Raw genomic sequence first — 22,447 nt, 5'->3', positions numbered from 1 at the left:
AAAGAGCAATAGAGAAGCTGAAAAATTACAAGTCCGATGGTGAAGACTGTATAAATGCAAAGCTCATAAAATATGGCAGAAAAGAGTTGATAAGACAGATACGTGAATTAATACTTCAAATTTGAAGAACAGAAAACATGCCTGAAGAATGGTATACAAGCCTAATAGTCCCAATTTATAAAAAAAGGGATAAATTAAATTGTGTAAATTATAGAGGGATAGCTCTTCTCAACGTGAGCTACAAAATTCTATCAAACATACTGGTGGGAGATTATCAATGCGATTTTGGAATCGGACGCTCGACAACAGATCAATGCTATATGATGTCGCAGATATTCGAAAAATGTTATGAGTTCAACATTAATCTACACTGACTTTTTGGAGACTTTAAGTAAGCGTTTGATAAACTCAACAGAAAACATATCGACCATCATCCAAAAGTACTGGGTATACCAGGCCCGAGCGCAGACCCTCAGATTTAGGGGGGGTTCCAACTTTTGTTGCAGTCTGATATAACTTTGCTTGTGTTTATAAATTTATGACACAGCACACGCTTAAGTCACAGTTTTGGATATGATGAATCATTTGGGTGTTTGGGTTTCAATCCTGCAAACCCTGCAACCCTAAAATAGTGAATGGCGAGCGCTATCGCACCATGATGAACGACATTTTGATGCTGGAAATTGAAGTCCGTGATTTCCACAACATTTAGTTCCAACAAGACAGCGCTACTTGTCATACAACCCATGAAACAATGGATTTACTTTGTCGTCATTTTTGAAAATAAAAAATAAAAAGAGTTTAACTCCTTTTTTGCAGTTGTTTCTACATGAAGTCGCTCGTGTAAGTAATTACGATCATATTGAACCCAGAACCATTAAAATCGGCTCGTTTTTGACTAAGTTATGAGCATTTAAACAAAAAATTTTCTTATATTGTATATTTAAAAAAAATCAATTTTGAGGCGAAAAACAAAATTACCGATAAATCTTGAAAAAAAAATTTTTTCGGGCGAACAAAAAAATACGTGTCTCGTTATTTTGATCAGAGAGCAACATATTTGAGTTACATCGCAATCGAAGAACATGTCCCGAATAGCCCGGTTGAATTGAAATGGAAAGCATCAGGGATTATCTTAAAAAAAATTCATGAATGGTTCGACAAAAAATTATAAATATTGCCCAATAAGTTTGAATCTTCGTGGTTTTATTTCAATTTAAAATCCCATACCTCTAAATGGAGCACCCTTTATTTTGAATAACAGTTAAAAAGGAAAGGATGTCGGCCCGATTGCGTGATTCGTCAACGTACATCATAATAAAACAGAATAACCAACATTTAAACTGTTGTCTTTTTTGAACGTGATTTGCACTGAATAAAAGCAGTCAATTGTGAAGGCTATATATAAAGTGCCCGACGTAAAAATTTGGATCGAGGGAAATAAATTTTACTCACATGACGCAGTTGTCATCGAGTTAGAAGCATTATTTAAAGACTTCGGGAACTCGAATTTTTTAAGAGATTTACGATCGATACGAGTAGTATTAAAAAGAACAAAAATTGAAAAATCGATATTGATGTCTCGGTTGGGAGAATGTTTCTCCCCGACATTTTGGAATGAGACGAATTAATGTGTGTCCTGTGCGGAGAGTGTTGGTGCTAAAGAAATAATTAAATTGGGCCAAAATATTATTGAAGCGATTCAACCATCATTTAAATATTGTTTTTCAGACGACTCAAAGCCAAAATAACCTCAATCAAGTCAATCCAAAATCAAGATTTTGTTTATTGTTTTTTTATTGACGTGATGTGATCACCCCAACTTCCATTTGAGAGGCCAAACAGTAAACAAGAGGTACTTATACTACTTTATGAGCGCAGAAAAAACAACGTCTATACCCTTCCGCAAGATCCTGTTTCCAAATGGTACTATTTCGAAGAAAACACTTTGAAACGTTTCTCCTCCGATGACGATTTTAAATTCGGGTGTTTGAAGTTTGAAGAAGCCCTGGCTATATGTAAATATCCAGAACCGAACGATTTTGCGTTACCCATATTTATCTAAAATTTAAATTGTTTTAATAATGTATTTTTCTTTCATTTTCAGAAAAAACCTTAGTAATTTTGGTAACAAATTTGACTAGTTTTTTTTTCAATTTATCAAATTTTTATTATTTCAATAACTTCGTTTTATTTGTTATAATAAATCTAAGTCAAATCAATAACAAATGTGACGTGATACTTTGGGTACTTTATTTCATTTTATTAGTATAATTCCTTCGGCGCAAAACCGAAACAATAAAAATTATGATAAATGGTCCTTTCAATAATGAAAAATGCATTAAACGTTAAACAAATATGTGGAACAAGCTGTAACAATTTGAAAATTGTTACTCGTAATTATCAGTTAACTAAATTTTAAAGTCCTTATACATTTTGCACCTTCAGTAATTACTTATGTTACTCATGTTTTATACACATATTACTGATTTACAAAACTGAAAATATAACCACTTTAAAATTGTTTCTATATTTTTTTAATAGCACAATGATAGACTAAAATATAACAGGTTGAAACAGGTGGATAACATTCTTCATATGAGTCTTTAAAAGTTCTACATATTTATTCCAATAAAACCTAACGAAATGTACCTAAAAAATGATTTTAGTTAGTGTAAACGCTCGCGTGCGATCTATATAAAAATTTTCTCATGCATACCGCTGAATCACCTGATTTGGGAGATTTGCCTATACACCTAATTCTCTTTTTACACGATAGATACGTTCCCAAAGAATTCGTGTAAAAAAAATTCGTGTAAAAAGAGAATTAGGTGAAAACAATACTAAAAAATTCTTTTTAGAGTTCACTAAAGAATTTATTTCGTGTTTACACATTTTAATTCTTTAAATACAATATATTAAAAGAAATAAATTATACTTTGAAAAAAAGAAAACAATATCTGAAATTCATTAATATAAAACAAGTAAAAATAATATAAACATAAAAAACTTTTATGCATTGTCACTTTCTGACAATAAACGCATACGTTTGCGTAAGACTAGAATATCACTGCCATCACTAGAATTATTTTGTTCATCATCTTGTGAAATTGTTTCTGGATTATCATCTCTAGGCTCCTGTGTTGATAATTCAGTAGTTTTTAGAAGGAAATCAGTCATTAAAGATTGTGTTTGATTTCGTGATAAACCTTTATAAAGTTCCCTGTAAGATGCCATTAATGATTTCAGTTCACGTTGAAATTTTGCAGCTCGTTCCTCATCAGGATCATGTTGTTGAAAATGATTACCTAATTTTCTGGCAAGATCAAGACCTTCTTTAATTAGAGTTGCATTTAAAATGGGAGGATCTTCTTCGTCATTATCGCTGTGTTCTCTCTCTTGATGAGTCTCAAGGGTGAGGTCTATAATTTCATTTTCGCTCAAGCTTTTATCAGCTAATAATTCCTCTATATCGGCAAATGATAGATCATCGAATCCATCTCCACCAATTGTATGTGCCAGCGTTGTGATGTCAGTAAAAACAGCGTTATTATGGATGACAGGTTCAGGATCTTTGCTTTTGACACATTCTGGCCAAATATTTTTCCAACATGAGTTCAAGGTTGATGGCTTTAAGTCAGCTAACGCTAACCCAACTTGATTAATGCAGTCAATAATAGAACATTTTTTCCTCATATCAATGACTGTTAAATCCTCATTATGGTCTAGTTTGTCTACCACGTATTGGAATGAACGTTTTATGTAGTACTTTTTAAAAGTAGCAATGATCCCTTGGTCTAGCGGTTGTATTAAGGATGTAGTGTTAGGCGGATGATAGCAAAATTGCACATCTGGGTGCTCCAAGAGCGGATGGCAAGGTGCATTGTCTAGAATTAAAAGAACTTTAAATTCTAGACATTTTGCATTCATGTAGCGTCTAACTTCTGAAATGAAGTATTTCTGGAACCATTCTGTAAAGATTGCACTGGTCATCCATGCCTTTTTGTTTGCTGTCCAGTGAATTGGCAGTTTATTGAAATCTACACTTTTCATCGAGCGTGGTCTTTAAGCACGATTTACTAGCAGTGGTTTTAACATACGTTCTCCTGAAGCATTGGAACAAAACAACAATGTTACACGGTCCTTTGCTACTTTTAAACCACCGGCAGTTTTCTGCGATTTTGCAACATAAGTTCTGCTGGGCATTTTTTCCAAAAGAGGCCACTTTCATCTACATTCCAAACTTGATCTGGGGTGTATCCTCCATCTTCAATAATTTTTCTAAGTTTTTCAGGAAATTTTTTGGCAGCCAATTCATCTGCAGACGCAGTTTCTCCCTTAATTTTTACATTATGGAGAGCATGTCGTTTAAGAAAACCTGTCATCCAACCTGTACTTGCAGAAAATTCGGGTTGTTTTGACTGAGATGAAGTGCCTGGCTCAACTTCTTTAATACGTTTATAAATTCTTAATGCAGTTTGCTTGATAGCAATTCCATCTACTGTTATTCTTTTTTGTGATTTATCTTCAATCCACATTACCAAAGCTTTTTCCATCTTCTCTTTGACAACATATCTTATGTATGACGATGATTTAGCACTTATTTTCGTTCCAGAACATACCGATTTTCTAATCGCAGTTTCATTTTTCTTGATCGTTCTTATGGTAGCTTCATGAATACCAAAATGCTTTCCTACAGCCGTTGCTCCTTGTCCTGTTGTAAGTTGATCTAAAATTTTAATTTTAGTATCTAAACTGATCGCCTTCCTCTTGGCTTTTATTACAGGTGAATTATGTGACATTGTGTTAAGGCTACCAAAATATTTTTCATATTAATAATGCAAACATTTGAAAATTATTTAAAGCTTACCTGTTATTGAGTTAATAAATCTATACGAGCACTAACTTTATTTTACTTATAATGTTTTAAATACTCACAACAACTAAGCGCCTTTTCTTTTCAACTCTCAAAACCAAACTAAATTGCGTAAAAAGTACATTACGTCTTTACTCTATGCATAATTCGGGGAATCCCACTCATATACACATATTTTTATAGCAACAGCTGTACACGATAACAGCCCAAAGCCGCTCATCCTGTATAGATGCGATTACATGCTGATATTCTAAGATCCTAAACAAATAACCTAAACCGATATGCTAAAACAAAAATCCCAAACAATGAATCCGATTTGCTCTATGAGATTCAAGAAAAATTCATAAAATATTGAAAATCGTGTTAAAACAAAACAATTCGTGTAAAAAAAAATTTTTTTTCTCTTTTTAACTCGTGTTAAATCAAATTCGTGTAAAAAAAATTCGTGTAAATAGAGAATTAGGTGTATGTTACTGGCTACAGAGGAAACTTTTTTAAAATATCAGTACTCAAATTCCGTACACATGTTCCTAACTTGCGTGAAACAATAGCATAATAAGCAATGATGTTGTTGGCGCATACACTCAAACTTTTTAACTAAAAATATATATTTGAACATAAAATATTTAAAAGAGCCAATATGAGATTGCACTTTCAAATGTTCACCTTGAGAGCATCGGTCGATTGTGGATTATTTGCATAGACCTGAGACTTCACGAAACCCCACAGGAAAAAGTCTAGCGGGGTCAAATTGCATGACCTTGGTGGCCAATTCACATCACCCCTGCGAGAGATAACCTTACCCTCAAATCGGTCATGCAGAATATCAATCGTGGCGTTTGCTGTATGGCACGTAGCGCCGTCCTGCTGGAACCACATGTCGTCTAGGTCCATATGGTTCAATATGGGCCATAAGAAATTGGTTATCATCGTTGTGTAGCACTCGCTGTTGACGGTGACCGCCTCACCAACGTCGTTTTCAAAAAAGTACGGACCAATGGCGCCGCCGGCCCAAAATCCACACCAAACGGTAACTTTTTGAGGATGCATTATCACCTGGTGAACCTCGTGTGGATTGGTGTCGTCCCATATACGACAATTTTGTTTGTTAACACAGCCATTCATCCAAAAATGCGCCTCGTCACTAAAGATGATTTTTCGCCCAAAACTGGGGTTCTCTTCCAAACGATTCGAAGCCCAGTCAGCGAACAAACGGCGTTGTATATGATCATCAACTTTGAGCTCCTGGGTCAGTTGGATCTTGTACGGGTGTAGGTCCAAGTCCCGACGCAAAATTCGCCAAGTTGAAGTCTGCGAAAGGCCAAGTTTTTGTGCACGGCGAGGAATAGACTGTCTCGGGTTCGGCTGTACACTTTCACGGACCGCGGCAATGTTCTCGGCTGATCTTGCGTTCCTTGAACGTACGGGTGTTAGCTGATTGTTTACTGACCCGGTCGTCTCAAATTTGGCCACCAAACGTTGAAGAGTCGACTATGAAGGGCCACCACGTCTACCGAAATTTGGGCGCAATGCACCATAGGGTTATTTAAAATAGTTACAGAATCAATGTGAAATACTTTTACAGAAGTAATACAGTGCAAATAAGAGTTTCTTCTTCTTCTTAATTGGCGCGATAACCGCTTACGCGATTTTGGCCGAGTTTAACAAATCAGCCGGCAGTCCGTCGGCGCGCACCTCGTGATGGTCGTATTGGGGTATCAGGATCTTCAGATTCTCTGTGACCTGCGCAGTTGTCACTATTTAATAGGTTCGAGAAGTGTTCCCTCCATAATTTAAGAATGCCCTGGATGTCAGTCACCAGATCACCGTCTTTGGTCTTACAAGAAAACGTCCCAGTCTTGAAAACTTCTGTAAGCCGCCGAACTTTCTGGTAGAATTTTCGGGCGTTGTTCCTATTGGCCAGCATCTCGTTTATTTCTCGTGCTGACTGGCGCCAATTGGACACCCCAACTGAAGCCAAGTTCTTCTTCACCTGATCTTTCCAAAGCAGAGGAGACCTTCCTCTACTACCACCAGCTGATACCGCATCAAATACTTTCAAAGCCGGAGCGTTTGTATCCATTCGGACGACATGACCCAGCCAGCTAGCCGCTGGATCTTTATTCGCTACGCTATGTCTATGTCGTCGTAAAGCTTATACGCTGCCAACGTGCAAAGGTCCAAAAATCTTACGCAGAATCTTTCTCTCAAACACTCTAAGCGTCGTATCATCGGTTGTTGTCATCGTCCACGCTTCTGCGCCATACGTTAGGACGGGCATGATGAGAGTCTGGTAGAGTTTTAGTTTTGTTCGTCGAGAGAGGACTTTACTACTCATTTGCCTGCTTAGTCCAAAGTAGTACTTGTTGGCAAGAGAGATTATACGTTGGATTTCAAGGCTGACATTGTTATCGGTGTTAATGCTGGTTCCTAAGTATACGAAGTCGTTTACAACCTCGAAATCATAGCTGTCAACAGTGACGTGGGTGCCGATACGCGAGTGCACCGACAGGAGGCACTTCGTTTTGTCCTCGTTCACCACCAGACCCATTCGCTTTGCCTCTTTATCCAGTTTGGAGAAGGCAGAACTAACAGCGCGGTTGTTAAGTCCGATGATGTCGATATCATCGACATACGGCAACAATTGAACGCTCTTATAAAAAGTTGTGTCTGAGCGATTAAGTTCTCCGGCTCGTACGATCCTCTCCAACATCAGGTTAAAGAAGTAACACGACAGCGAGTCACCCTGTCACTATTTAATAGGTTCGAGAAGTGTTCCCTCCATAATTTAAGAATGCCCTGGATGTCAGTCGCCAGATCACCGTCTTTGGTCTTACAAGAAAACGTCCCGGTCTTGAAACCTGGTGTAAGCCGCCGAACTTTCTGGTAGAATTTTCGGGCGTTGTTCCTATTGGCCAGCAACTCCAGCTCCTCGCACTCACGTATTTCGGCTTCTCGATCTCCTGTCCGATAATACGTCTCTCTTTCTATCTTAGCTCTCTGCTCGCGTTGCGCCTTATCGAAATGTTGCTCCATTGCTCGTGCATGCCGGTTTGTTGGGCAGTACTCTTTGAGAGCAGGAGTGAGAGTCGAGTGGCGAGTAGTGATTGCAGCTTTTCGCTGCCGAACATTCTTTAGTAATTAGTTGCAAATAAGAGCTGCAACAGATTAAATTTGAGACCCAAAAGTCTAATAATTTTAGTTATTTAGCCTTGTTGAACTCTTTTGGGCTTTCTATTTATACTTCATACAATTTTTGAAGTGAAACTTTTTCGGCATTGATGGACGAGCGAGAATGGAGAGTAAAATTTCAAGGCCATGCAACGTTGTGGGCATTTTCGTTCCGCGAGAGAGAAAAGGGATGTATGGGATTTAGCCATACAAGGCAACGGCCTTGACTGGGTTTAACATGGCAAACTCCAGGGACCTATCCTTGTCACTTGCTTTATTCAAGTCAACACACAGCCCCCTGGATTTGATCCTGTCTTTTCCTTGGCCATCCTGGATAGCTGCTGAGCACCCGCCGGGCAGTGAACGAATGTGTGAGACGAATGTCCCCCCAGGACATTAAATTTGGGTTGTGCGCTGGGTTTGGGACGCGCCACGGAAAACAAAAACAACCAGTGAAGACCGCAATAGCCTCGGATGATGAACCCCTCAACGTTGACGACCATCGCAAACGAAAACCGGACTACGATTTACGGATATGCACCTGGAATGTCCGAACCCTAAATAGGGAAGGTGCCTCTATCCAGTTGGCGGAAGCCCTCGAAAAAATTAAGGCTGATATCACCGCCATCCAGGAGATAAGATGGACAGGACAAGGCTGCTCTAAGCAAGCAGGCTGCGATATCTACTACAGCTGCCATGATGCGGATTTGTTGTAAGCGGGAGGCTTCGGTCCCACGTCTCTAGGTTCACACCTGTGAGCGATAGGCTAGCCACAATCCGTATCAAGGCACGGTTCTTCAACATAAGCCTGATTTGCGCGCACGCCCCAACGGAGGAAAAGGACGATGCCATCAAAGACAGTTTCTATGCGAGACTCGAGCAAGTATATGACCGCTGCCCAGCCCACGACGTGAAGATCGTACTCGGGGACTTCAACACAAAGGTTGGGCGAGAATCTGTCTTCGATCCCACTGTCGGTCAGTTCAGCCTCCACGAGACCTCATCGAACAATGGTCTAAGGCTGATCGACTTCGCTGCGGCGCGAAACATGGTAGTTAGTAGCAGCAGATTCCAACACCTCAACATCCATAAGGCCACCTGGCTGTCCCCTGATCAAAGAACGCGCAACCAAATTGATCATGTTGTGATCGACGGAAGGCATGCTTCATGTGTGCAGGATGTGCGAACGTTCCGTGGAGTGAACATCGACTCTGACCACTATCTTGTCGCAGCCAAGATACGCATGCGGTTATGCAATGCGAAGGACGTGCGCCCCACTACGCAACGAAAGCTAGACGTCGCTAAGCTGCTATCACAACGGACTGCCGAAACTTACTCCGCTCACCTCTCGGAGTTGCTCCTCCACGATTCTCTACCTGCAGACGCAGGCGGACTTTGGGCACATATATCCCGCTCTATGCGAGCTGCCGCTGAAAAAAACCATTGGGTTCCAACGCCAACCGAAACGAAACCAATGGTACGACAAAGAGTGTCGCGAAGCTACTGCAGCGAAGAACCCAGCTTACAAAAGAACTCTGCAGTCACCTGCAACGCGGGCCGTGCGAAATAACTACAGGGAAAAGAGATCGGAAGAGAGGCGCCTCTTCAGACGCAAGAAGCGAGAACAGGAGAAGCGTGAGCGTGAGCTGCTAGAGGAGTACAGGGGCAGGAATGATGCTCGAAAATTCTATCAACAAGTCAAGCGTCTGACACAAGGTTTCAAGACCGGAGCATCAGCCTGCAGAGATAAGAACGGAAATCTGGTTATGGATACACAGTCCACACTGGGCATATGGAGGGAACACTTCTGCAATTTACTTGCTGGCGATGACGCACACAATTCCGACCCAGTAGAAGATGACTCGATACCGCCAATCGACGATAATTTGGACGTTCCACCACCTAGCCATGCCGAAGTCAGAGTTGCCATTCAGCGGCTCAAGAATAACAAAGCGGCTGGCGCTGACGGCTTGCCCGCTGAATTGTTCAAGACTGGCGGCGATGTGCTGATAGGGAGCATGCATCAGCTCATTTGCAAAATATGGCTAGCAGAAAGCATGCCCGACGATTGGAATCTCAGTGTCCTTTGTTACTGAAAAAGGGTGACCCGACGATCTGCACCAACTACCGGGGCATCAGTCTTCTAACCATCGCGTACAAGGTCCTGTCTAGCGTCCTATGTGGAAGACTTAAGCCGTTTGCCAACACACTGATCGGGCCTTATCAGTGCGGCTTCAGAAGTGGTAAGTCCACCATCGACCAGATTTTCACATTACGCCAAATCCTGGAAAAGACCCATGAAAAGCAAGTCGACACCCATCATCTTTTTGTCGACTATAAAGCTGCGTTCGATAGCCCGATAAGGGATTGCCTGTACGCCACCATGTCTGAGTTCGGTATACCAGCAAAGCTCATACGGCTTTGCAGAATGACGTTGAGCAACACAACCAGATCCGTCAAGGTAGGGAATAGCCTCTCCGAGCCATTCAGTACCGTTCGAGGTTTCAGACAAGGCGATCCACTGTCATGCAACCTCTTCAACTTCGTGATGGAAGGGGTGCTCCGAAAAGCAGGTGTGCATCGTAATGGCACTATTTTCTACAAATGTGTCAAGCTCCTTGCGTACGCCGATGACATTGACATTATCGGCCGTTGTAAGCGAGATGTCACGGCTGCGTTTTCTGCTATCGAGAAGGAATCATCACGAGTGGGTCTGGCGGTGAACGAGGGTAAAACAAAGTATATGCTGTCTACAACGCGGAACACACGGCGTGTAGGAACGCACGTCATTGCGGACAACTATACTTTCGAGGTTGTGCCAGAATTTATTTATCTTGGCACCGCCGTTAACAGCAACAACGATATCAGCCTGGAGATCAAACGGAGAATCACTCTTGCTAATAGGTGTTACTATGGGCTAAGTAAGCAATTGAGTAGTCGAGCCCTCTCTCGCATGACCAAACTGACACTTTACAAGATGCTCATCATACCCGTGTTGCTTTATGGCGCAGAGGCATGGGTAGTGTCACAAAGCGATGCAGCCGCTCTTGGGGTGTTCGAAAGAAAAGTTCTTCGTAAGATCTTCGGTCCTGTGCGCGTTGGCGAAGACTACCGTTCAAGAATGAACCACGAGCTGTATGAGCTCTACGCCGACATTGACGTAGTTCAACGCATCGCCATCCAACGCCTGCGTTGGCTAGGGCATGTCGTGCGTATGGATGAAGAAGCTCCAGCAAAGAAGGTGTTCGAGGGCGAAGTCCAAGGGAGCCGACGCAGAGGAAGACCATTGCTCCGGTGGAAAGACCAGGTGGAGGAAACCCTATGCTCGCTTGGTGTACAGAATTGGAGAAGGCGCGCGCGGAGCAGAGGCGCCTGGAGAGAGCTAGTGAGGTCGGCCGTAACTCGGTAACTGGTTGTTATGGCCACCTAAGTAAAAGAGAGAAAAGAGATATAACGTAGAGGAAAAGGAGAGAGAGAGCCATACCTAATATATATCTTAGATACACTTTAGGCTATTTTTTCTGTGTTTTTCCGTGTGGTTGCTAATTTTTAGTGGGAAATAACATTGCCTACTTTTTGGCGCTTGTTTTTTGGTGCAAACTTGTAGGAAATATATTTTTGGTGCCTACTGTTTGGGGCGTTTTGTGGTCCCAATTTTTTTGGCGCCTACTTTTTGGCGCTTATTTCCATTTCCTGGCACTGCTTGTGCGTACTATAAAGTGCTATCTATTCCGGCGTCGGATTTATTGGTATTGCCTTGCGGTAATTTGTGCCGTTGTTGCGGTCCTGGAAGCGCTGTATTTGTGCGGGTGATAAACGCTCGGAGGAGGGTTGCCACGGTTTGTGTCCGACGCGTATCTACACTGGTCGACCCTTCTCCGTTTTTCGCAAATTTTGTCTATTTGTATTCACTGCAAATGTTGTGAATTTATTGACATAAATATTCTTTCTCTCTCTCTCTCTCATTCTCTCTCGGGTCTCTCCTTCTTTCTTTGTCTGCCTTGGAAGTTTCACTTTTGTTATGTGTACTACGCTACACGCACTTTTTTTGTACTTTTTATTTGATACTGCTGAAAATATTAAAATTATAATTATTATATATACTTATTGCAAATTCACCACACAAGCAAATCTTCCACAGGATACTATATTTTCAGAATAAGCTTGGATAGTTTGGATTCTAAAGTGCAGTGAAGTGATAAAATCAGAAACGAATTGCAATACTCGTAGTATATTCGAACAAAATATAAATTAAATTACTTAAAAAATTTAATCTAAATTATTTTAAGTAATACAATAAAAGAAAACATGTGAACAGCAAAACTTAAAATTATTCTCACACGGAAAGCTTAACTGTTTAACAACGGGAATAGTTGTTGCATTACGATGTACATACGTATATATGTAATTAAATATATTGAGCTTGTGTAAATAATCAAAATAACTTCTTACGCAACTCGATTGGAAAGAACAGCACAAACAAAATTTATATATGCATTTATATTCGATATCTAAACACAACATATATATACACATACATTTATGTTAAATGCCTATAACAATAAATTTAATAAAATAAACTATAAGCAAATGTCGTCAACAAGATATTATCAAACGTGCGCAATAATCGACACGTAATTTGTGTATATACTTAAACACTCTTTAGGGGTTCAAAACTTTTACGAAGGAAGCTAGGTGAAATCCAACTAGGGTCCTCTCATAATATTGGTATGGGAATAAGTTTTCGTCCTTTCTTATTATTTAAACAATTTAATCATACATGATATTATGTGAAGTATGTGCCATTGGAAGCATATTCATTTCCATTTTTCATCGCCCGTGACGATGCGATGCAGAAAACCTTTTCTTATCTGCCGTTCAAGAAGCATCTCACACGTCACCAAATGACTCTCGATATCCCTCTCCTTCAATTGATGTGGTACCCAGTTACCTGCTTTCTGGACCATTCCCATCGCGTGCAAACGTTTACCGACGGGCGATCGACGGTCAACACCCAACTCTTTAGATATATCATTAAGAGCTCGGCATGCGTCTTCATCCAATAATTGTTGTAGTTAAGTGTCTTCGAATTTTTTCGGTGCCCCTTCGCGATCTTTATCACTCACGTCAAAATTGCCAATTTGGAAGCGTCGAAACCTTTCTATATAAGAAGCATTTGATGGAGCGTGGTTACCATATATATTGATTAATATACGACACGTTTCAGCTGCACTTTTCTTTAAAAGGTAATAATGAAGCATGACTTCCCGCAAATGCTGTTTTTTCGAGATGATCACATATGCGATCGAGACCTCACATATGCACCTTCAAATCACCAGTAATATAAATGGTATCAACAGCAACACCTCTTTTACGAGGGCGGAAACTAATTCTCATACCAATAATAGAGGGATTAAGAAGCTTTGGGATTGGGTAGATCAGCTGCATGGCACCAGATGAAAAAAAGAATGAAAAATCCTCATTTCCCACCCATCGGTTAAAAGAAAGAGTAAAATGATGGAGAGTTCGCTTAAACGGCGGCTAACTAAAGCCATCTAAAACAGAGAGGACTCATCACAGCTTTATAGCATTATAGCCCAGACAACATAGCTTTAGAAGGGGACCAGGCAATAGGTATGAAGTTATTGAAGCTGTGCGAAGGGTCGAAGTAGCATGCCACTAGGCACGACCTATAACCTTTCTAGTTAAATTAGATGTTCCGACAAAACAAAAAAAAAGTTAGATGCTAACACTACGTTTAATTCTGTTAGATTGAACGATATGCTTAATTCACTAGAACGGCCATTCAGGGTACTATTAAAAAATTATTAAAGATAATCTGAGAGAACGCTGGATGTTGTATGCAACTACGCAGGGAAAACGGAAGAAACGAGTAGTACAGTGGTCGGTACTTAGCCTCGACATCTAGAATGCCACGTACGAAAGCTTTCTACGCATGAAAATGCCGGGATATGCTTTCAGCAGATGAAGTGGCCGGTGCTATAACAGCATGCAGTTCCCAGTTGATACAGCTAAAGTTTAATCAAGTTAAACGTGGTGTTGGTGTGTAGATTAGTCAGCACGGCCTTAAATTAGCATAAGCCTAAACAAAGATCGTACAGCTCACCAGGAAACGCATCTCTACTATAATTACAATGACGGTTGGGAACCAAACCGTTACAACATAAGAGGCACGTCGGTGTGAAACAAACAACACATTCTTGTGCCACATTCACGAAACTTGCGAAAAGACGTCACGCAGCCCGCCTGACAGCAAATGTCGGCGGTTATAATCCACTGCGTAGGATGTTGGTAATGTCGATAGCCAGTCAGTGCTCCTGTACTGGGTAGATATAAGGCCTAATCAATTTACATGCCCGCAACAATATTGGAACAAGAGTACCACAGAACTGTGGGTAAGCTCTTAATAGCCAATTTACAGCCATTACGGCTGCCTATTATGAAAAGCCTGAAAAAACGCCCCAAATAAGAGATAGCATCCCAGGGGCTCACATAGAACAGCTCCGTATCTGAAGTAATGCTATCGCAGTGTCTGAAAAGTAATAACAATAAAAGTAATAATAACAATAGTAACATTAATTAATCTCTTCTTTTTTTTTTAAATAGATCATGAAAAATAAAATTAATACCAATAAAAGTAATGATAATAACACTAATAAAGCTACATAACAATAAAAGTAATAATAACAATGGTAACATTAATTAATTTCTTCTTTTTTTTAAATGTCTAATGCATCATTAAAGTTGCCGTCGCAGCCGTTGTATGTAAAGCTTACATTGACGAAAAAACTGCCCCTAGTCGCCTACCCTAGAACCGGTTTCGCATTACTTCAGGGTAGCGTTCCATATTGCATATTACAAGATCTCTATCTGTACCCATTCCTTTCTCCAGCGTTTCTTGAATTTCTCGTAATCACTATTTTGCGCTTGCTTTGAGTTGATCTCTTAGCAAGGAAGTTTAAGATCCAGGTTTGTATACCGATTTGTAGTAGAATTTTCTTCTTAATTAGTGGTATTAGCTCCGTTTTCTCGGCATTTGATTAGAGTCACCTGACTGCTTCAATATTACTTAGTGAAGTCGCTAAGCGGGCGGGATCTATCAATCTGGGGGTAGTCGACAACGGCAAGGAAGACGGTGGCACTTCTAGGGAAGAATGGAAGAAAGTGGCATCCGCCGTCTCTGCAGCCTTCATAAAGGTGGTAAAGGAATCTCTTGGACCTCTATCGTGCTGTGATATAGCCGGGTGGCACTTTAGCACTTTTAAGCGTATTACGTGCGCTAACGAACGGTCAGGCACAATATAAAGGACGGCAGCAGCTCTGGTGAGGGAGGTCTTGAAGGGCGCTAATCTGGAAGCTGTGGACAAAAAGGACCTGCCTCAGCATACACATACCCGGGTCTAGCTCCCCTCTCCGGAAGAAATGGGGGAAATTGTAACTCAAAACATCTCTCACACAACTGAAAGATGGTTAAGGTGGAGAAGCTCGATGAACAGTTTCGGCACGTGCTTATTCTGCTAAATGCAGAGTCTATCGGGCCTTTCGCTGAAACTAAAAAGGTCATCGCCTATGGCTTCGAGAGGGTAGTCCTAAAGGTCTACCAAACCGATGACAGGAGGAATGTCCCTGCAGGCCCTGGAAAGGCCCATGTTACAGTAAACTCCCGTGGGGATGGACGTGGGATCCGTCATATCAGATGGGGGTAGTAGTAATAGAAGCCCCACTAGTGTAGGGCATGTCACCGGTCGTCTGCATCTAGCTCATCTAAAGGTAGGCCCAGGAAACATGCTGTTTCGACAGGTTGGGTCCAGAGAGAGAGGAGTGTTAGATGAGTCGGTTTTAGAGGGCATGTGAAAAGGTGGTTAGTGTCGTGCGGGGTGCCTTCACATGCCGGACATATGTTTGGTACGTCGGGGTCGATTCTGGATAAGTAGGAGTTTAACCTGCTACAATATCCAGAACGTAATTGTGCCAGTATTAAGCGGGTCTCATGCGGAAACTGGAGTTCTTCATCTGCTATAGGTGGTGGCTGGACTCCGATTACGGCATTCACAGGACGGGAGCTTAAGAAGGTGGTGACGGTTTCACGGTGAATGTCGTTTATTGACTGTCTAAACCAGTGTTTCCCAACGTGGGGCCCACGCCCCACAGGGGGGCAAGTTGATAGTTAAGGGGGGCAATTTTAAAATGGACTCGACACGACTTTAACCCTTTCGCTTTGGGTTATTTAAATGCAATGCTAAATATCGGTGACAAATTTAACACAAAAGGCAAATTCTTAAAAAAATGCTGTAAATAATTATTAGGTATAATTTCGTTTGACGTTACCAAAATATCAACTGGGTAATTAGAGTCGTCAAGTAAACTTCGTCGGGGATTCACCGTGGAGTGCGCCACCTGCCGCGGGGAACCCCGGACGTTTTAAAACTCGCTAAACAACGGCGTTGTTCGCACCTAATTGGCCCAACTCAACTTCTGTAGTGTTTCACATCATTCAGTTGGTATTAATTTGAAATAAGTATCCGTCAAGTAATCGTTGATTTAACAAATATATTTAGATATATTGTAGCAGTTACGCTTATGTCGTATTATTCACATGCATACATAACTCATGACTGCGCAATGCGCATCATAACACGATCAGTAATATAGTCGACATCGTTCGCTCAAGATACACAACCAGTTTTCAATATATAAAAGTATTTAAGTTGTTATATTCTAAATAAAATTATATAATTATTATTTAGTTATTGTTATTTTAACACCCACCAACAACAATATTGTATAGATATAATTGGTAAGTATTTGATTTTATTTATATTTATTTTAATTTTAGAAGCATTTAACTTTCCAGAAATTTTTGTCAAGTGAAAAAAATATCGGTAATCGTATTATATACATTTAAATAAATATGTTTCTTTGCGTCATACGTTTACTCTGTCATTTTGAATTAATTTTAACACATATTTTATTATATTGTTTTTTAATTGATTTTTTTTTAGCCCATAATAAAATGAGTGGAACAAACAAGAAAAAAACTCATCAATATTCGGAGGAATATTTAAAATTTGGGTTCATACCCGCTGTTCACGATGAGCGGATGCCGTTTTGTCTTTTATGCCAGCAATGCTTGACCAACGAATCAATGAAACGAGGTCGTCTTGAGGCGCATTTGAAGGCGAAACATAGTGCTCATACAAATTCAGATTTGAGTTACTTTAAAACTTTAAAAGAAAAGTTTGAAAAAAGAACAACATTACAGTCTCTATTTACTGCTCGTTCTTTAACAAATAATCGTCTTTCTGAGGCTAGTTATCAAATTTCTTTATTAATCGCTAAAACTGGAAAAAATCACACTATAAGAGAGAATTTGATAAAACCGTCAATATCAGCATTTCTTAAAATGGGTTCTGGAAAAAGATGACAAAGATGTAAAAGCTATGCCACTCAGTAACAATACTGTTAGCAGAAGAATAGACGAAATGAGTGAAGATATTGAAAAACAACTTGTTGAAAAGCTGAAAACAAGAAATTTCTCAGTACAAATGGATGAATCAACTTTGAGAGACAGTGAGGCAGTATTGATAACCTATGTAAGAGATATTGATGAAGGGCATTTTACTGAAGAAATGTTGTTCTGTAAAAGATTAGAAAGCACCAATACCTCCAAAGATATATATAATAAGTTAAAAACTACTTAGATGTCAATGATATACCAATGAAAAATATAACATCTTGTGCTGCAGATCGCGCCCCTAATATGATGGGCAAGAAAAATGGCTGCTTAAAATTGATGAAAGATGCGAATCCAGAAATGATTATTGTACATTGTGTTATTCATAAGGAAAACTTGGTAGCTAAAAATATCTCGCCTGTTCTAAATGAAGTACTACATACAGTAATAAAGTGTGTTAATGCTATTAAAGCTAGTGCCAAATGTGAACGTCTTTTCAAGATATTTTGTCAACAACAAAATGAAGACCATGTGAGACTTTTACTTCATACTGAAGTAAGATGGCTATCCAAAAGCAACTGCTTGAAAAGATTTATGCAACTGTTTGACACTCTTAGTGATTTTTTAAGCGACAAACCTGAAATGAAGTATCTGTTAACAATCGATGGTAAAGCATTTGTAAGTTATTTAGCCGATATCTTTGAAAAATAAAATAAGCAACTTCAAGGACCAAATAAAACACTTGTCGATGCAAAAACAAAGATATTTGGTTTCATTACCAATATAGAGTTATATCAGAAACACATTAACAACAAAAACTTTGAACAATTTCATTGGCTCCAAAAATGTGAAGTAACTGATACCGCTTTACTTGTTATTGTCAATCATTTGAATATTCTATCCGCTGATTTAAAAGAAAGATTTTCTGATTTAAAACAAATTGATTTCCCAACATGGATGATGCAGCCAATATTAGTGGATTTGTCTGATATATCAAATATGCAGTATCAAGAAGAACTCGCAGAATTGCAAAATGATGAATCCGTAAAAACTTTATTTAATATAAAAGGAGCGATGGCATGGCTTTGTGAAGAAACTGAAACTAAATACCCAAATGCAACCAAATGTGCAAGAAAACTTTTACTACCGTTTCCATCTTCATATTTAGCTGAATGTGGATTTTGTGCTGTAAATGATTTACTGATAAAAAAAAGAAATCGACTTGGTATAACACAACGTGGAGACTTGAGATTAAAGCTAAGTAAATTGGAACCTAATATAAAATCTCTGTGCAGCAAGCATCAAGCGCAAGGATCGCACTAAATAAATATAAAAAAATCAATATAAAAATTATTTTGAATTTCAGTTTTTCATTATATGTTTTGAAATTTTACTTACGATGTTTTGATAACAATTTCATAGTGATTCCTTCCTAAAACTTATCATTTATATTTCTTAAGGGAACAAAACAATTTTTAAAGGTTAAAAATTATGTATGGGGGCATAAAAATTTTAGAAATGTTAAGGTGGGGCATGGCCTAAAAAAGGTTGGGAAACACTGGTTTAAACACTGTCAGGTCCAGTAGATTTCGGTCAGTTTTGTCCTTGATTTCGTCGGCGTAGTTTAACAGGTGTCTCCTGACGAGCCTGGTGAAACCTGCGGTAACATCCCAGCAGGAACTGCTTGCCGAGCAGTTTGTTATGCCCCATTACTGGGAGCATTGTGCCTTGTTGTGAAGGTGTTGAACAGGGGACATCAAGAGGCATCGGTCAAGCCGGCAAGTGATTTGAGGACGTTGTTGAGATTTTGGACTTTAGTGGCAATTGCGGTTGTGTGCACAGAGAAGGAGAGCAAACTGTCGAAGGTTACACCGAAATTTTGGGGTTGCTTAACGTCGGAATTGGTGTGTCGTCGACTTTTAGCTTAAGGGACAGCTTGACGCCATTATCGTGCAGTCGTCAGAGTATGAGACCAGGGAGACTCCCGTTGGTGGTTGGGGCACTTTCGAGATGTAGAAATTGAACAGCAAGGGAGAAAGGACACCACCCTGCGGTAAACCTTGCTTTATCTTCCTCTGCTTTGATGTTCGATCTCGAAAAATCACTTCTTCAGGGCCAACGCTACTAGGATAGTCCTCTCGCAGGGGCGGTTTTGGTTAAGCCCGCGGTTTATCTGGACGTTTATGGCGGTGAGTGCAGTGGTGGTGCTATGCACTCGTCAGAAACCATGCTGGTGTCGGGCTGGGGCCAGGTGTTTTGTGAAGAGTGGGAGTAGGAGGGCTTCAAGCGTCTTCACTAATGGGGAAAGGAGAGTTATCGGGCGATAAGAATCCCCTTGGTTGGTGGGCTTCCCAGGTTTCAGTAGTGCGACCACTCTCCCTGCTTTCCAGTTGTCAGGGATGATGTGAGTGGCCAAGGAAAACCCTTGTGAGAAATCCTACTCCCAATGGTGCCAGGTGCTTCAGCATCAGCGCGTTTAGTCCGTCAGGTCCGGAGAAAGTAAGTGGCGTACTGTCGTTCGTCAGTTTGTGCAGCCTTCTGGTAGCACGACGCTTGGATCTGTCGGCCGGAGGATGCAGTATAAAAAGCCGGCTAAAGTAGCTCGCGCATCTCTTCGGGTCCGACGAAGTGCAACCGTAGTGCCACCGGTGGTCACGCTCGTTTGCCAAGCTGGCTGCTTCGGCTGGGAAATGAGGACGGATGTCCTTGAATCTTAAAGCTAAAATGAAGCCGGTCGCAGCAGCTGTGAGCACCTTGCGGAATGCGCGCAACTCGGTGGGGATAGGAAGGGCGGCGAAGGTGTCTTCGGTAAATTCCGTGAAGCCGGCCCAATTAGGTTTTTTAAAGTTAAAATAGGACAGGTGGTTCGCGACAACAGAGTCGGCAAGTCTCTCAATCGAGACGAAAATGTGCAAGTGGTCTGATGCAAGCGATAGCATAGGTCGCCACGTTATGCTATTTATCAGACCCGCGCTAGCTATTGTTAGATTAGGCGAGCTGCTGCAATTGCCCACTACCCTGGAAGGGGCGTCGTCGTTCACAGTGCTGAATGTCGAATCGTCTATTTGCTCTGCCAATTGCTGTCCCCTACGATTGTTTGGCAGGCTTGAATGCCAAAGATCGTGATGCGCATTGAAGTCACCTACAACCAATCGGTTTTCACCTCTGATGAGCGCACCAATATCAGGGTGATATCCTGCCGAGTAGCAGGTGACAGGGGGTATACAAACATTAAATATTTTGGGCTCGGAATCGCCTGTCCGGACAGCTGTGCCTTGACATTCTAAGTTGCTATCCCTGCGGTCGATCCCTTCATCAATGAGACGATACTGCACTGTGTGGTGGACTATAAACGCTAGGCCCCCACCGTTGTCTCGCTCGCGATCATGTCTGTGCACGTTATAGCCATCCCTAGTGATCAAAGAGGACCTAGCGTACAGCTTGGTTTCCTGGACTGCACCTATTTTGATACTGTGCCGGCTCATGAATTCAACTATCTCGGCGACCTTGCTGGTGAGTCCGTTATAGCTGAATTGTAGGAGCTTGAAGCTTCTAGGTAAGGGCGTTGTAACTCGAGGTGTGAGGGACGCGTTGCCTACGTTGGGCCTGCTGTGCAATCCGCTGGAGTTGTTGCGGTCTGATGATGGTGGGCGGCCGCACCCCGGGGCGGTTGCGGGTGCAGAGCTCTGCAGCAGGGGGCAACGTAGTCAGTTGTCGACTCACTGGTGGTGCGCAGGCCGGAACATCTCCGAAAATGGCACCAGCCATTGCAAGAATTGCATTTGACTGATGCCAGATTCCGAGGTATTACGGTCTGACACACGGAACAGACTCGGGGACCAAGAGCTGCTGGTTGGTCCCTGCACTGAGGTTGGAGCAGGAGGGAAGTGGATGTGTTAAGTCGGGGGAGTTTTGTTGCTCCGATAGGCTCCTTACCGTGGCGGTTGGTGGTGCTGGCCTATCAGGGAGAGTAGTAGCCGTGGAGGCATCGGACGCCTGCAGGCGGGAGCAACACGAGGCCACATACCGTGTGGACCACTCCCTATGAATCTTAAGGCTCGAACATGTAGCTCCACCCGTTGCACTTATTGCACCTAACCGAGGTGGAGTTCGAGTGGAGCCTTTTATGGCAGATGCAGCAATAGAATACTTCTGGCCCAGGGTTGGATTCAATTCCAGCCCTGAGGAGAAGTATTTGGAGCAAGATTGCTGCGAGGACTTGCTCCTGTGACGTAAGGGGAGGGGTGATAGACTGTTCACTAGAGAGGTCTAGTTTACTGGGGCGGCGGCCCTTGGTCGGGAAAAACCCGAGTCATTCCAGTAACGTAGAACCGGCGGCCATGGGATCGAGCAGCGGGGTCCGTCTTCAGTATCGGGTAACTGTTCGACAGGGCGGAGGAGGAGAAGTTTCTGGCGTCAGATACTGAGGAGGCTGAAATCAGGGTGTTGACAAAGGTTATCGAAGGTGAATATTCTTCAGATATATCTTCAGCACTCTGAGGCAGCATCCACAAATTCAGTTCAGACAATAATTCAAGAAGTGAGTCACTTTTTGATTTTATTCTAAGAAGAATTGGTTCCTTGCGGCCATTGAGAAAGAACTCGACCTGACTCTGACTTTTTCTTCATTGATCGAATACCTGAGTGAAGGGTTAATGCTTAATGATCGGGACTCTCCGAAATTAGGGCTTCGTGTAGACGGCTCTTTAATAGAGTCAAAAGAATTAGGGCTCCCTCGGGATGGGAACTGTGCAAAGTAGGATTAGGAATCTACTAGTCCGAAATTAGGAAAGGGAAGCGAGACTCATAGAGGAGATTCTATAAAAGTGTGGAGGTCTAAAACGAGTCCGCGAGATTCAGACGTATTCTCCCGAGGAATTCCGAGGGGTACCTGAGAGACAGATCGGGGTGTTGGACGATGAGCA

At 41.4% G+C, this 22,447-nt stretch overlaps 2 protein-coding genes across 2 annotated transcripts in view; both read right to left on the bottom strand.

Moving 5' to 3' along the window:
• LOC128870433 (calcium/calmodulin-dependent protein kinase type II alpha chain) overlaps window positions 1–22,447 on the bottom strand; it is a 341,402-nt gene that overhangs the window by 6,930 nt on the left and 312,025 nt on the right. The gene's annotated exons all lie outside the window — the stretch shown is intronic.
• On the bottom strand, window positions 3,077–5,448 carry LOC128870435 (tigger transposable element-derived protein 1-like). The gene is made up of 2 exons (XM_054113065.1): window positions 4,871–5,448; window positions 3,077–4,812 (listed from the first exon to the last, which is right to left on the bottom strand). The coding sequence occupies exon 2, from the start codon at window positions 4,800–4,802 to the stop codon at window positions 4,155–4,157; it is 648 nt and encodes a 215-aa protein (XP_053969040.1). The 5' UTR covers window positions 4,803–4,812; window positions 4,871–5,448; the 3' UTR covers window positions 3,077–4,154.

The sequence above is a fragment of the Anastrepha ludens genome, chromosome X (genome assembly GCF_028408465.1).
Source record: "Anastrepha ludens isolate Willacy chromosome X, idAnaLude1.1, whole genome shotgun sequence".
Taxonomy (NCBI): domain Eukaryota; kingdom Metazoa; phylum Arthropoda; class Insecta; order Diptera; family Tephritidae; genus Anastrepha; species Anastrepha ludens.
Note: the sequence above shows the minus strand (reverse complement) of the source record. Positions and strands in the feature narration are given on the sequence as shown.